Here is a 12,385-nt window from a genome sequence, read left to right as displayed (position 1 = left end):
AAATCAATAATTTTTAAAAATGTTTGGGTTTGTGAAAAATTGTTCGGTATTTCAAAAAATATTTCTCATTTCAAATTTTGATCACAAATGAAAAAATTATTCGTGGTTTCAAAAAATGTTTGCTTTAGTGTTGCTACAGATAAAACTAAACGCTATAGTGTTGCTACTGAGAAAATCGGTCGCTATAGTGTTGCAGGAGGAAAAACAGACCGCTACAGTCGAAACCCAAGTCGCCCAAAGTCATACCCCAGGGAGTGACACACGAGGAGTCCCGCGCTAGACTGGGATTTACCTAGCTTAAGGGGTTGCTCTACAATCCAGGCTTCTTCCCTCCAAGAATGTATACAGTGATATATGAGCCCTTCAATATGAAACTGAGAGATGAGAGGAGGCTGGAAGATAGATTGGTGAAACATTTGCAAGGCGGATCGATATTGTGCTGAAATCAACCCACACTCCATCTTTTTCTTCCCGATCATTTTTTTAATGCGGGGTTCTCTCCCATCATTGAATTCTTTTTTTTCAAATATAAAAGTGGTCATATATGTTTATGTCTGAATTCAGTTTTTGTTTGACCAATAGTTTGTTTTTGACAGGATGTTCTAAACAAGATCAACACTAATTATTATTATTATTTGACTTTCAAACTTAACGATAAATTTGTTGTAAGTACATAAAAGTGGCTCCACAACATAGCTCGTCCGCTAGCAAAAAGAAAACAACTACTCTCGCGGCATGATAATGCTCAGGTGCCTAGCTCCTGCCGTGACCCAAAGTTTGGCTTCATCTTGGATTACTTTTAGAATGTAGAAGGGCGGCATTGATTTCTTCCAGAAGACTCTAGCGTTTCTCTCTTTTCAAATGACCCAACCGACAAGCATGGTAAGGGAAGCTATAGCCTTCCGATTGGCCGTGTTGGGTTTTGCTATGTTTTGTCCACCAATGCTTGATGTAGCGCTCTGCCCGCCATTGATGGATCTCCATAGCCCCTGGGCCAAGCCAGTCCTTTACCAATCTCCATACACGCAAGGTGAACCTACACCGAAAGAACATGTGCGCGGATGTCTCGTTGGGCCTCCTGCAAAGGGTGCATAGTCCCTAATTCTCCCAACCTCGCTTCTCCAATCTATCTGTCGTCCATATCATGTTTTGAATCGCCAGCCGGGAGAAGAACTTGACCTTGGGAGGTGCCCAAACCTTCCAAATAGTCTTGTTCATGGTGGTCATCATGCAGCCCAAGAATTGGATCCTATAAGCAGATGCCGCCGAATACTCACCATTCCCCTCAAATTTCCAAGATATGTCGTCAACAATGTTCGGTAAAAGCTGAAATTGCTCCAAACGACCCAAAGGTCCACAAACTCCACAATGTGGTTGATCGATAGGATGATGGAAGGGTGGATCTTGCGCACAAAAGCATTGTCTCGAAGTGCATCCCACACCACCCACTTCTTCCGCTTAGAAGCCGCGACGATGGCGGGGCGATATCCTTCGGTTTTTTCCCTCTCAACCATGGCGCCTCCCAGAAAGGCGCCTTCCCTCCATTTCCTACAGTAATGACAGTGGAAGCGTAGAAGAGGTCCATATCCATCTTCGAGCATGGGTTTCCTAAGCCCACCCATAATCTATAAGGGTCCTTCCATCTCAACCTTAGAGCTCTTGCAAATTTCCCCAAGTGTAGGACCCCAAGCCCGCCGAGATGCGTAGGGCGGCAAACAGTCTCCAAGTTGACCTTGCATTTTGCACCTAAAGTTTGGCTCTGGGCAGACCAGAGGAAAGCACGCTCAATTCTATTAATGTTGAGCAACACGCCAGGGGGCGTTGAGGGAGGTGATGTGATAGACGACTTGTGAAGTTAGGATGGATTTGACCAAGGTTGTCTGACCAATTGTGGTGATGTTTCTCCCTTGCCATGGAGGAAGCTTGGCAACAACCTTACCCTCAAGGTGTTGGAAATCCACCCTTTTCAGCTGCCAAATGGATAGCGGGAGACCCATATACTTCAATGGGAAAGATGTCCGCGAGGCGAGCATGCTATAAAGTATGTCGTCAAGGTTTAGGTTGCCACACCGAATAGCAACGACGAAGCTCTTCTGAAAGTTGGTGGACAGACCAGTGACCTCACCAAAGGCACTAAGTATGGCCGCATGATTGTCCACGTCTTCCCGTGATGGGGAGATGAAGATCGCCACATCGTCGGCATACAGGGAGGTGCAGATAGTAGATCCACGCCCTCAAATCTTGTGGAGCAGGTTGTGACTTGTGGCAACATCGAGGAGCTGCTGCAAGGGGTCGGTCGTGAGGACAAAGAGAAGGGGGGAGAGGTAATCCCCTTGTCTGAGCCCTTGAACATGGTAGATGGTGGGCCCGACAATACCGTCGAGGTGGAGGCGCGAAGAGGACGTGCATAAGAGGGCCGCCACCCAATCCCGAAAGCGGTCCAGAAAGCCCAGCCGGTGGAGTAGGTCAAGGATGTACTCCCATCACACTGAGTCAAAGGCCTTCCTGATATCCAACTTGAAGAACAACGATGGTGTTTTGTTTCTGTGGAGGTGTTGCGCGAGATTTCTGACGTACATGAAGTTGTCGTGGATGCTCCATTTCTTGATGAAAGCACTCTGCGCCGTGGAGACAAGGTTGTTCATGAAAGGGCCAAGACGGGCCGCCAACACCTTGGCGATGATTTTAGCAATAGGATGGATGAGGCTAATGGGGAGGAAATCCCCGATCTCTTCCGCCCCATCCTTCTTTGGGATGAGCACAATGTTGGCCGAGTTGAGCCAGTGAAGATTTGTCATTTGAAGGCTACCGAATACATCCGCTTTGATAATGTGCCTAACATTTCTTGAAGAAGCTTCCCGTGAATCCATCCGGTCATGGGGCCTTGTCGCCCGGCATAAGATTAATGGCAGCTTTGACCTCGTCTTCAGTGATGTCGTCATCAATGCCGGTGAGGTCAACCGCCCTAAGGTTCAGGTTTTCTCAGTTTATGTCCCACGGTTTGGGTTGTCCCCCTCCCATACTACTCGCAAAGTGGTCATGGATAATTTTCTCTTTTTCCTCATGGTTCGTGATCCATCCAGAATTCTTCTTGAGCTTGTGGATGTGATTCTTTCTTCGTCTCGAGTTGACCCTGAGGTGATTTTTTTTTTGGTATTGGCGTCCCCCTTTTTGATATTAGCAATGCGAGCACATTGTTTTTTGCGTGCCCTCTCAACCGCAGCCAGGCTGACGACACGGCGCCTAAGGCGAGCCCGAAGGTCCCTCCCTCCCACCGAAAGGACGCGTGTCTCTTGGGCAATGTCAAGATGAAGGATGACGAGAAGAGCCGCATGAAGTTGCAACTTTGCCTTGGAGAAGAGCCCATCACTCCACTTGGACAAATGCCGCCCCGATTGCTTGAGCTTATGGAAAACCGTCGACATGGCTCCATGTGGGCACATGGTTCCTCCCAAGCCTCGGACATGATATCAAAGAAGCCTAGAGGCAAGTCCAGAAATTCTCGATTCGTAAGCATCTTGGTCTCTTTGGCCCCCGGTCATCGGCAAGGAGAAGGGGGGAATGGTCCGAGAGCAAAGAAGAAATGGCGTGAAGCACATGTTGTAACCCTGTCACTCCCTCATACGTTGGTCCCGCACACATTTGCTTTCGCACCAAATAAAGCATCCGGTGCACCAGACGTGATCGTGCTTCATGTCCAACAGGTTGCTCCTTCACTTTGCCTTGCCCTACCCCCTACCTTCGTCCCGTCCCGTGCACCTCTCCTCTCGCGAGCACTGCACGAGACAACAACGGAAACAAAACCCACCCAGCGGATCCACGCCTCCGTCCACCAGGCCACGCAGCCTCCGGCAGCGGAACGCCCGGCCGCCGCACCACGCGACCCCCCGACGTGTCCTCCCCACACCCCGTCCACCACGCAACGCCACGCCACGCCACGCCCCGCGCCGCCCGTACGTACTCTACGTTGGAAATGATCGACGCGACACAGGCAGCGGCAGCACGCAGCAGCAGCAGCCCGCCCGCCTGCGACCGTCATGTGGTCTGCCTGTCTCGGGCACTTTGACCGCATGGGCGCGCTTCAATGCGGCCGCAGCGCACCGCGCCACGCCATCCCTGCACAGCGCAAGACGCACACATGGCCGATCTGATCGCAGCGGGAAAAGTCTGGGCCGGCAGAATAGCGCCGTTAACCGTCCCGTCCCTCTCAGGCGCCGCTGCAGGTAACATTTTCTATTTCCCGGCCGTTGCATTTGCGGTCTTGCAGTCGGAACGGTGCCCGCCATGTGACCCTGCAGACTTTTTCGCCGCATTGTCAAGTTGCGCGAAAGGAAAATGAATTTGCTCCTGTCCTTGCATCGTGCGATATTCGTTATATATACATATATGAGCATGGCATTGATTATATATCTGCTGCTCGCCGGTCCAGACCTGGAAAATGTACGCCTGCTTGTTGCTTAATGATTGCATGGGATGCTTAGTTTGGTCGGGCAGGAGATTCAGGCACGGATGGTTCCTTGGACATTGGTTCCGTCACAATCATTGGGACGAGACGACCAAGTCATGGCGGCGATGATTTATAATAACGCTGATTGATCAAAGATTAGTAGCAGTTCGTTAAAGCACAGGTAGTAGGATGGAAGTCGGGATGCTGCTTCTGAATCTTCCCTCCTCCTGAAGCTGTCAACCATACTGTACCGGTCAATATCTCTGCACATGGGCCTGCTTCTTCACTTGTATATAATCCAATAACCCATGCTCAGTCCACATTCCTCAAGCCATACATTTCTTCCCCATTATTCGCATGTTCCAATGGCGGTGCAATGCATCTGAAATTTCAGGGAAACCTGCCCTTCACACTGATGCTTTGTTCGGTTCCACCCTGCCCCAAGGGGATTGGAGGGGATTTGGGGGGAATTTGACTTGTATGGGATTTAATCCCTGCCAAACCTCTGCCAAACCCCTTCAAATCCCTGTGAACCGAACACAGCCTGAATGAAATTAGGAACATGGTTCCCTCGGTCAACCAGTTCAAGCACTCCTACATTGCATAACAAAGTTGCATTAAACAGACTCTACAAGCTTATAGCTTTCTTAAATCAAAACACACAAGCCGGCCCGCTCTTCCGCGAAATTTCCCGGCGATCGGTCGTACAGTCGCCGTTGCTTCAGAGGGATGTTTGACGCCGATGTCTTACAGCTCGACGAGGGAACCGGAGCATGAGTGCTGAGGCAACCAACCATCGCCGCGTCACTGTCGACTCCTCCTATTTTCAGCTGCGCCAAACCAAACCGTCCGTCTCACGACAGCCCGACGATCAGTCCGGTTTTGTTCCAAAGCCAAGACCGCAATTGCCGCAGGATCCTTCCTTCTTCCCCTGTCCCTGTCGTGCCCATTTATATCTCCCACACGCCAACATGTTACTCCACTGCAAAACCTTGCCTTGGGTTTCTTTATTATAGATATAGTATAGTAGTAGAAGAGAAATGCTCAGTGAATTTCCTAAATGAACAATCTCTCTGTATGCAGGCGCAGCGTGCTTCATGAGAGCAGCTCTTGTTGAAGACGATAACCAAAATTTGATGAACAGTCTGTTACAGGCAAAGTCGGAAGTGGAGAGTGCGGTGCAGATGCAGGATGCAGTGTTTCAGAGTTCTTAGCCAGGCTGGAGATATCCTTACTCTTGCACCAGATCATCTGCACAGATGCCCCAGTTGTATTTTGTCTTGATGTCAAGAAAAACGGATCCCTACAGTTGATCGGAGAGACGGTGTAACTTCATTTGGCAGATTCCGCTTTGATCTGCATCCTTGCTATCTTTGCCCGGACAACCCACACCGCTTGCATTCACAAGCTTTGCACCATGTTAACTCATGCTCTCCACAAATGCAATGCAATGCAGTACATGATGTTCCGATGCAGAAACTCGGTGTCGATTTTAAAGGATCTGAACCATCTTCAGTAAAATGCCCACAAAGTTCATTTGAAATTGCTGTGTTCCGAGCTCAGATATCAACTGAAAACCAAGCCAAGCCTTAACTCATTTTTTCTACAATTGCAATGTACTCCCTTCGTTCACAAATATAAGATGTTTTGGATATTTTCATACGGACGACATACGGACTAAACTGAGTGAACAAACACACTAAAATGTGTCTACATAAATCCGATTTCAGAAAGAACTTATACCATCTTATATTTGTGAACGGGGAGAGTACTTGATAACAACACTGCTGAAGATACTAGCCAAATTTTGCCGAACAACCTGCGACAGGCCAGTGAGACTGCGATTCATATTCAGCCTGCAACTTTTCTGAATTTTTGGCTTGGTTTGCAATTGCTGTAAAAATGATGAAAACCAAAGTTTGATGAACAGCATGTTACAGGCAAAGTCAGAAACGGAGAGTGCAGTGCAGATTCAGGATGCAGTGTTTCAGAATTTTTAGCCTGGCTGGAGATATTCTTACTCTTACACCAGATCATATGTACAAACGCTCCAATCATATCTTGTCTGGATGTTCATAGAAATGCGTTTCTACAGTTGTTCAGAGAGCCGATCTGACTTTCTTTGGCAGATTCTGCTTTATTCACCTTGCTATCTTTGCCCGGACCACTAGCATATCGCTTGCATTACAAGCTTGCAGCAATGTTAATTCATGCTCTCCCCAAATGCAATGCAATGCATAATGTTCCATTACAAGCTTGCACCAATGTTAACTCATTCTCTCCCCAAATGCAATGTAATGCAATGCACAATGTTCCCAAGCGGAAACTCGGCGTCGACTTATAAGGATCTGAACTGTCTTCAGTAAAATGCCCGCAAAGTTCACTTGAAAGCGCTCCGTTCAGAACCCGGATATCAACCGAAAACCAAACCAAACCCTAACTCAGTTTCTCCACAATGGCAATGTACTTGATAAGAACACTGCTGAAGGTGTTAGCCAAATTTTCCTGAACAGCCTGTGACAAGCCAGTGAGACTGCAGTTCATAACCAGGCTGCAGCATTTTCTTGAATCTTTAGTCTGGCTGAATATGTTCTCACTGTTGCACCAGATCAGCTGTGCAAATGTTCTAAATGTACTGCTCGAGTGCTTGTCTCGGTGTTAATAAAAGATGATATCTGCAGTATCCTTTCATTTATTCGGCATATATCCTGCTTGAAACCAGCACCCTTGCTATCTTTGCCCGGACCACCAACATGGCAACATGGCATCGCTCGCCATCACAGCTTGCACCAGTGTTAACTCATCCCCTCCAAAAACGAAGTGCAATTCAGTAAAATGAACCAGAGGATACCAATGTTTCAAACGCGAAGGCCCGCGTCGATTTCAAATAACTGAACTACCTTCTGTAAAATGCGCGTAAAACTTTCGATGAATTCATGCATTCCAAACAGATCTCATATGAACCAGAGGATCTCTGATATGAACTGAAACATATAGAGAGAAGGAGGGAGACCAATGCAGTGCTAAAAGATATTACTAGCTCAGTAAAAATATGGCATATGATAGCCTCAGGATCTCATATGGTTAACACCGAACACCTCAAAATCCCTAGCACAAACTCAAACTGCTACTACCTCTCTCCCTCACACACGCACGCACACACACTGAAATTCCTAGAACCAGAGGGGGTGAAAAAGGAACACCCACAGTTCTTCCCATTCAGCTCACGCTCAGCAGTAATAAAAAAAAGTTACTACGAAGCTAGGAGATCCCTATCCTAACCCTCGCTCCGGCGACCGACTCCTCTTCGGCCTGCCACTGTATGTACATTGCAAGTCCGCCCAGCGCCCGGGGGTAAATCTGTCAGAATGGGGACGAATGAAGGGCAGAGTTCTCCAGCGGCAGGCGAAGAAGGTGCGGAGGCAGGGGCCGGAGCCTAGCACTCGTCGGCGTAGGGGTCGTCGGAGAGGCGGACGAGGAGGCGGCGGAAGTCGGCGACGGGGCAGGGGATGCGGAGCGCGCCGGGGTGGCCGTAGCCGTACTCCTGGGCGGCGCGCAGGAGCAGCGCCGCGAAGGCCGGCCGGCCCAGCAGGTCCGCGCGCACCGCGAACCGCTCCACGGGCCCGCCCTCCTCGCCGACGCACACCGGCACGTGCCCCTGCGGCACCTTGGCGCAGCCGCCGCCGGCCGCCGACGCTGACTGCTTCGGCGCGCGGAGCTGCCGGTACGCCGTGGCGGCAGCCGCGGAGGAGGAGTCGGCCGCGGCGACGCGGGAGAGCCGTCGGAAGAGGCGCTTCATGGCGCTGGAGGCGGCGGCGGGGAGGAGAAAAGCTGGGTTCTTGGCGCTGGGGAGGGGAGGGAGAGCGCAGGGGTCAAGGCGTTGGTTTGTTTGCAGTGGACGGACGGAGTGGTACTGGGTGGGGGGTGCTGCGGCCCGTCCTACTTTATAGAGGCGTAGGGGGCTCGTTGTCACTTTTCTGCCATTTCTATCTTTTTTGTGTGCAGGGGACCTTTTATTCCTTGGTGCAATGTATTTTTAACAGAAAAAACTACCCATATGTAGACGCTCATACATACGCATACATATAATGTACTTCCTTCGTCCCATAATATAAGAGCGTTTTTTAGACTACTCATCAGATGTAGACGCTCGAACATATACAGTATACATACAAGACACTAGTGTCTAAAACACTCTTATATTATAAGGCGGAGGGAGTATACTACGTTGTTCCTTATTACTTCGCACACGGCTGAATTTCTATCCTGTCACGGTACTTTCAGAGATGTTTTTGGACGGTACAATTTTTGGAAAAAAAATTGAGTATTCTTAATTAATGTAGCATATCCTCATAAATAAGTGAATAATTCTATTGAATATATTTCATTGATAAGAATATTGTACGAAATCTAACATTAAGAGGGTGTCTGGATACGTTTTAGTCTCATGACTAAAAATAGTGGGACTAAAACTTGCTAGCCTCACTCATGCTTGGATCCAAATACTAAAGGGACTAAAATCAAGTTAATGAGCATTTATTATCCTTCAAACCCTCCAATTCAGAACTTGCATGTGTTAAAGGAGAGGAGTTAAATGAATAGAGAGAGAACTAATCCACATTTTAATAGGAATACCGCTGACTAAAACATTTTAGTCTCAAGACTAGTTTTAGCACCTCTTTAGTCAGGGGTGCTTGGAACTTTAGCCTCTTAGAGAGACTATTTTTTAGTCAGATTAAAATAAGTCCCTTGGATCCAAGCACCCTCTAACTCAAATTCCGTGTGCCTCCAATGAGTAATTCAATGCAACATCTATCTATTTCTTCATACTCTCGTGCATCATTCATTTCTATAAAATCTGTTTACTTTTTTTTCCTATGACTTATTCAAAGACATTACTATGAAAAATACCATGTTTTCAAATTATGTTGGAGTCCACCATACTGACATTCTCACCAAATGGGTGGGTCATTGCAATCCTTCATTTTCCTTGTCACGTGAATCGAAGGAAGTCCTAGAATTACCACGCAAGAAGTGCAATGCCAAATTCTTTAGTGCCACACTAACATCCTAATTCTAACCTTTCGTTCTTTTGACTTTGATTTGAGAGGGTTGGTAGAATATTTGGATTTCTACCACCAATGTAATCACCTTAGCACGGAAAAATGGTAATTTGCATAAAAAAGACTTCGAGAAGAGATAAAGAGAGGGGGATCCAAGTTTCAACGAATTACCCTTCCCATCCATCAACTTCGGGTCGAAGATTTTGGTTGATTGGTCATGTCACTGGTATGGGTACTTGAATACATCATCGTTGTAGGCGGGGCGCGCGGATGAGCCCTTAGGTGCTAGAGGAGCAGCACGCACGTCGACTCATTTGCCTTCACCATGTGGTCGACACTACCAAGGCGGAAGTAGAGTCCGCAACCATGGGGATGTAGCCACGTGTAGGATAGATAGAGGAAACTGGAGAGGGCTTGAGAGTGAATTTCTGTGTGTGGGAGAGAGAGACTCGGGACGAAGATGAATATTACATGTTAGCCCTCATAGCATATGAGAGCAAAGATCAATCGGTGGTTGGATTTTCCATTTCCCTATACGACAAACAAGATTTTACTTCCACAAGGTTAGGAGTGGTGGGTTTGTGAACACTTGGTACTTCCTACGTCCGAAAATACTTGTCATTAAAATGAATAAAAGAAAATGTATCTAGACGTATTTTAGTTCTAGATACATCCTTTTTTGTTCATTTTGATGACAAGTATTTCCGGACAGAGAGGGTACCATTTTTGGGGACTAAGTGGTTAAGGTTCATTTTAGACAAAAATAGAGAATTATAGCCAAAGATAAACCTGCCCCAACAATGCCCCTCGTACATGTTCGCCTATGCTCTTGCGAGTTGAAGGGCGACTAGGGTTTCTCGCCTCCTGTCGAGGGCGCCGCAGCTCTACCCTGTCTCATGTGGCGTTAGGCATGGAGGTGCGGTGGAGTCGGCCCTTGCCAACGGGAGGGCTCCTCCTTCGTTTTTAGGTGTCTTTTGTGTGTGTGTGTGTGTGTGTGTGTGTGTGTGGTTTGAGTTATGTCTAGGAAGAAGAGGTGGCAGCGGCTCCATGAAGATGGAATAAGTTTCTCCTTAGCCTAGCCCCGATACCGGCGATGCAACAAGTGTGAGCAGAAGGTGTGTGGATGTGTGTCTTCGGCAGATCTCGCGGAATTTGATCGATGTTTGTCTTTGATGGATCTATATGTGGATCCGCTCTACGTTCGTGTTTCTATAAATTTGATACTTCCGATCATGCGCTCGTCCCATGGAGCCTTAGTACGATAACTTCTTGGATGTCTATTATGGTAAGGTTGGTCTTGCTGCGGTAAGGAAGGGGAGATGACGGCGACGCGCTTTTGGTTTTCTCCAATAGTTATAGTTGTTTGTAGATGGTCTACGAATCTAGATGTATTTTTTGTTATTTTTGATATTTTTCGTACTGTCATATTTTGGGAAGTTTTCCCCGAAGATAAAATGTCTAATTTTCACGGGTTCTACCAGTTCAAGGTTCAAAACAAACTAGCGCGGGGAACTCGTTTGTTTTGAAGATAAAATGTGAGGTTTTATCACTTTATCGCGAGTTAGTGAAATATAACCGTGTTCCATCAAATTGCCACTGTTCTTGAATTTCGAACCTCAAAGTAGCCAAATTAGCGCGGGGAAATTAATTTTTTTTAAATTATTTGGATTGCTTACCACATGTTTCATGTGATAGCGCGGGAAAATCAATTTGACTGAAAGGGCGGGAGTGGAGCTGGAGGCGAGGGTGGGGGAGCGAGGTACGCGCGGGTACCGATCTGTGTACCCGGCGGGTACGGGGGACAAAAAGCCGGTGCGCCGGACCCCCCCCACCGTCGTGTCCACCTCCTGCGCGCGCCTTTAACCCGCCAACCACCCGAGGCGGTTGGCCTCGCAGGCCCCGGACCCGACCCCGACCGACCGGTGCGATCCGCTCGCTCAGCTGAGGCTGAGGTGGGCCGCTGCCGTCACCCGTCACCCGGCCCGCGCGGGCGCGTGCCGTGACCGGACGCCGCACCGGCCTCGCTCGCACCCGTCCGTAGTCCGGCTCGTACGGAACGGTTGGTCCGCGACCCCGACCGCGACAGCAGGGACGGACGAGCTCGCTCGGTCGCTGGAGCCTCGGAGAGTGACGTGCAGGCGGGCCTACCACCCGGAGTGCCGTACGTACACGACCACGCGCTGCTTCGTTTTTCTCTGTTGGCCTGGAGATGTTTCTACGCGTGTTCCAATTTTTCAAATTCGCCTGCGTATATTTCTGATGGTTTTCTACGCTCGGCCGACGGCCGGTGCTTTAGAGCATACGCAGCCGCGTTTGACAAGTCCGACCCGTCATACGCCCGCGCGTATGCTGATACTGAACGGTCACGCCTTAAATAATATAATTTCACATCTAAATACTCTTTTAAAATAGAAATCTTAAATTCATATTATTACATGCAACGTAAAGCTATTGTTAAACGAAACTCGTTCGGCTCCGCCATGTCCATGTCAAACGGCCGGCTGCGCTCCCAGAGTGTTGATCCGATCACCGATAAGGCAGAGTAGGGCATGAAACACAAACCGGCTCACGGGACTCAACGCGCCACCGTCTTCCATTCCCTATTCTTCCCCGTTGAAACACAGGACCCGAACGGTGTCGGTTGACGTCGGATCGATAATGGATTCTTCATGGGACGAGCCGGCACCACGATGCGGTTGCAGCGCTCGGAGAATGCGACTCTGCCTCGCCGACGTCCACCGTCGTGAGGGCTGCCCCCACTTCCCGCGCCCGCTGGCTCGCATACCGGGCACGCGGTGCCATGTTTGCGGACGCCCATGGTGCGTCCCGCTGCTCGGCGCGCCAACAGAGGGGTTGCGCGTCTGCCACCGCGTTC

The 12,385-nt window shown here is 48.8% G+C and overlaps 1 protein-coding gene across 1 annotated transcript; it reads right to left on the bottom strand.

Moving 5' to 3' along the window:
- Window positions 1-7,463: 7,463 nt before the first annotated feature.
- Window positions 7,464-8,360, bottom strand: LOC125514342 (auxin-responsive protein SAUR71-like). Its single transcript, XM_048679650.1, has one exon. The coding sequence runs from the start codon at window positions 8,244-8,246 to the stop codon at window positions 7,884-7,886; it is 363 nt and encodes a 120-aa protein (XP_048535607.1). The 5' UTR covers window positions 8,247-8,360; the 3' UTR covers window positions 7,464-7,883.
- Between the last annotated feature and the right edge of the window lie 4,025 nt (window positions 8,361-12,385).

This window comes from Triticum urartu, chromosome 6 (genome assembly GCF_003073215.2).
Source record: "Triticum urartu cultivar G1812 chromosome 6, Tu2.1, whole genome shotgun sequence".
NCBI lineage: Eukaryota > Viridiplantae > Streptophyta > Magnoliopsida > Poales > Poaceae > Triticum > Triticum urartu.
This window is presented reverse-complemented; position numbering and strand designations above follow the sequence as displayed.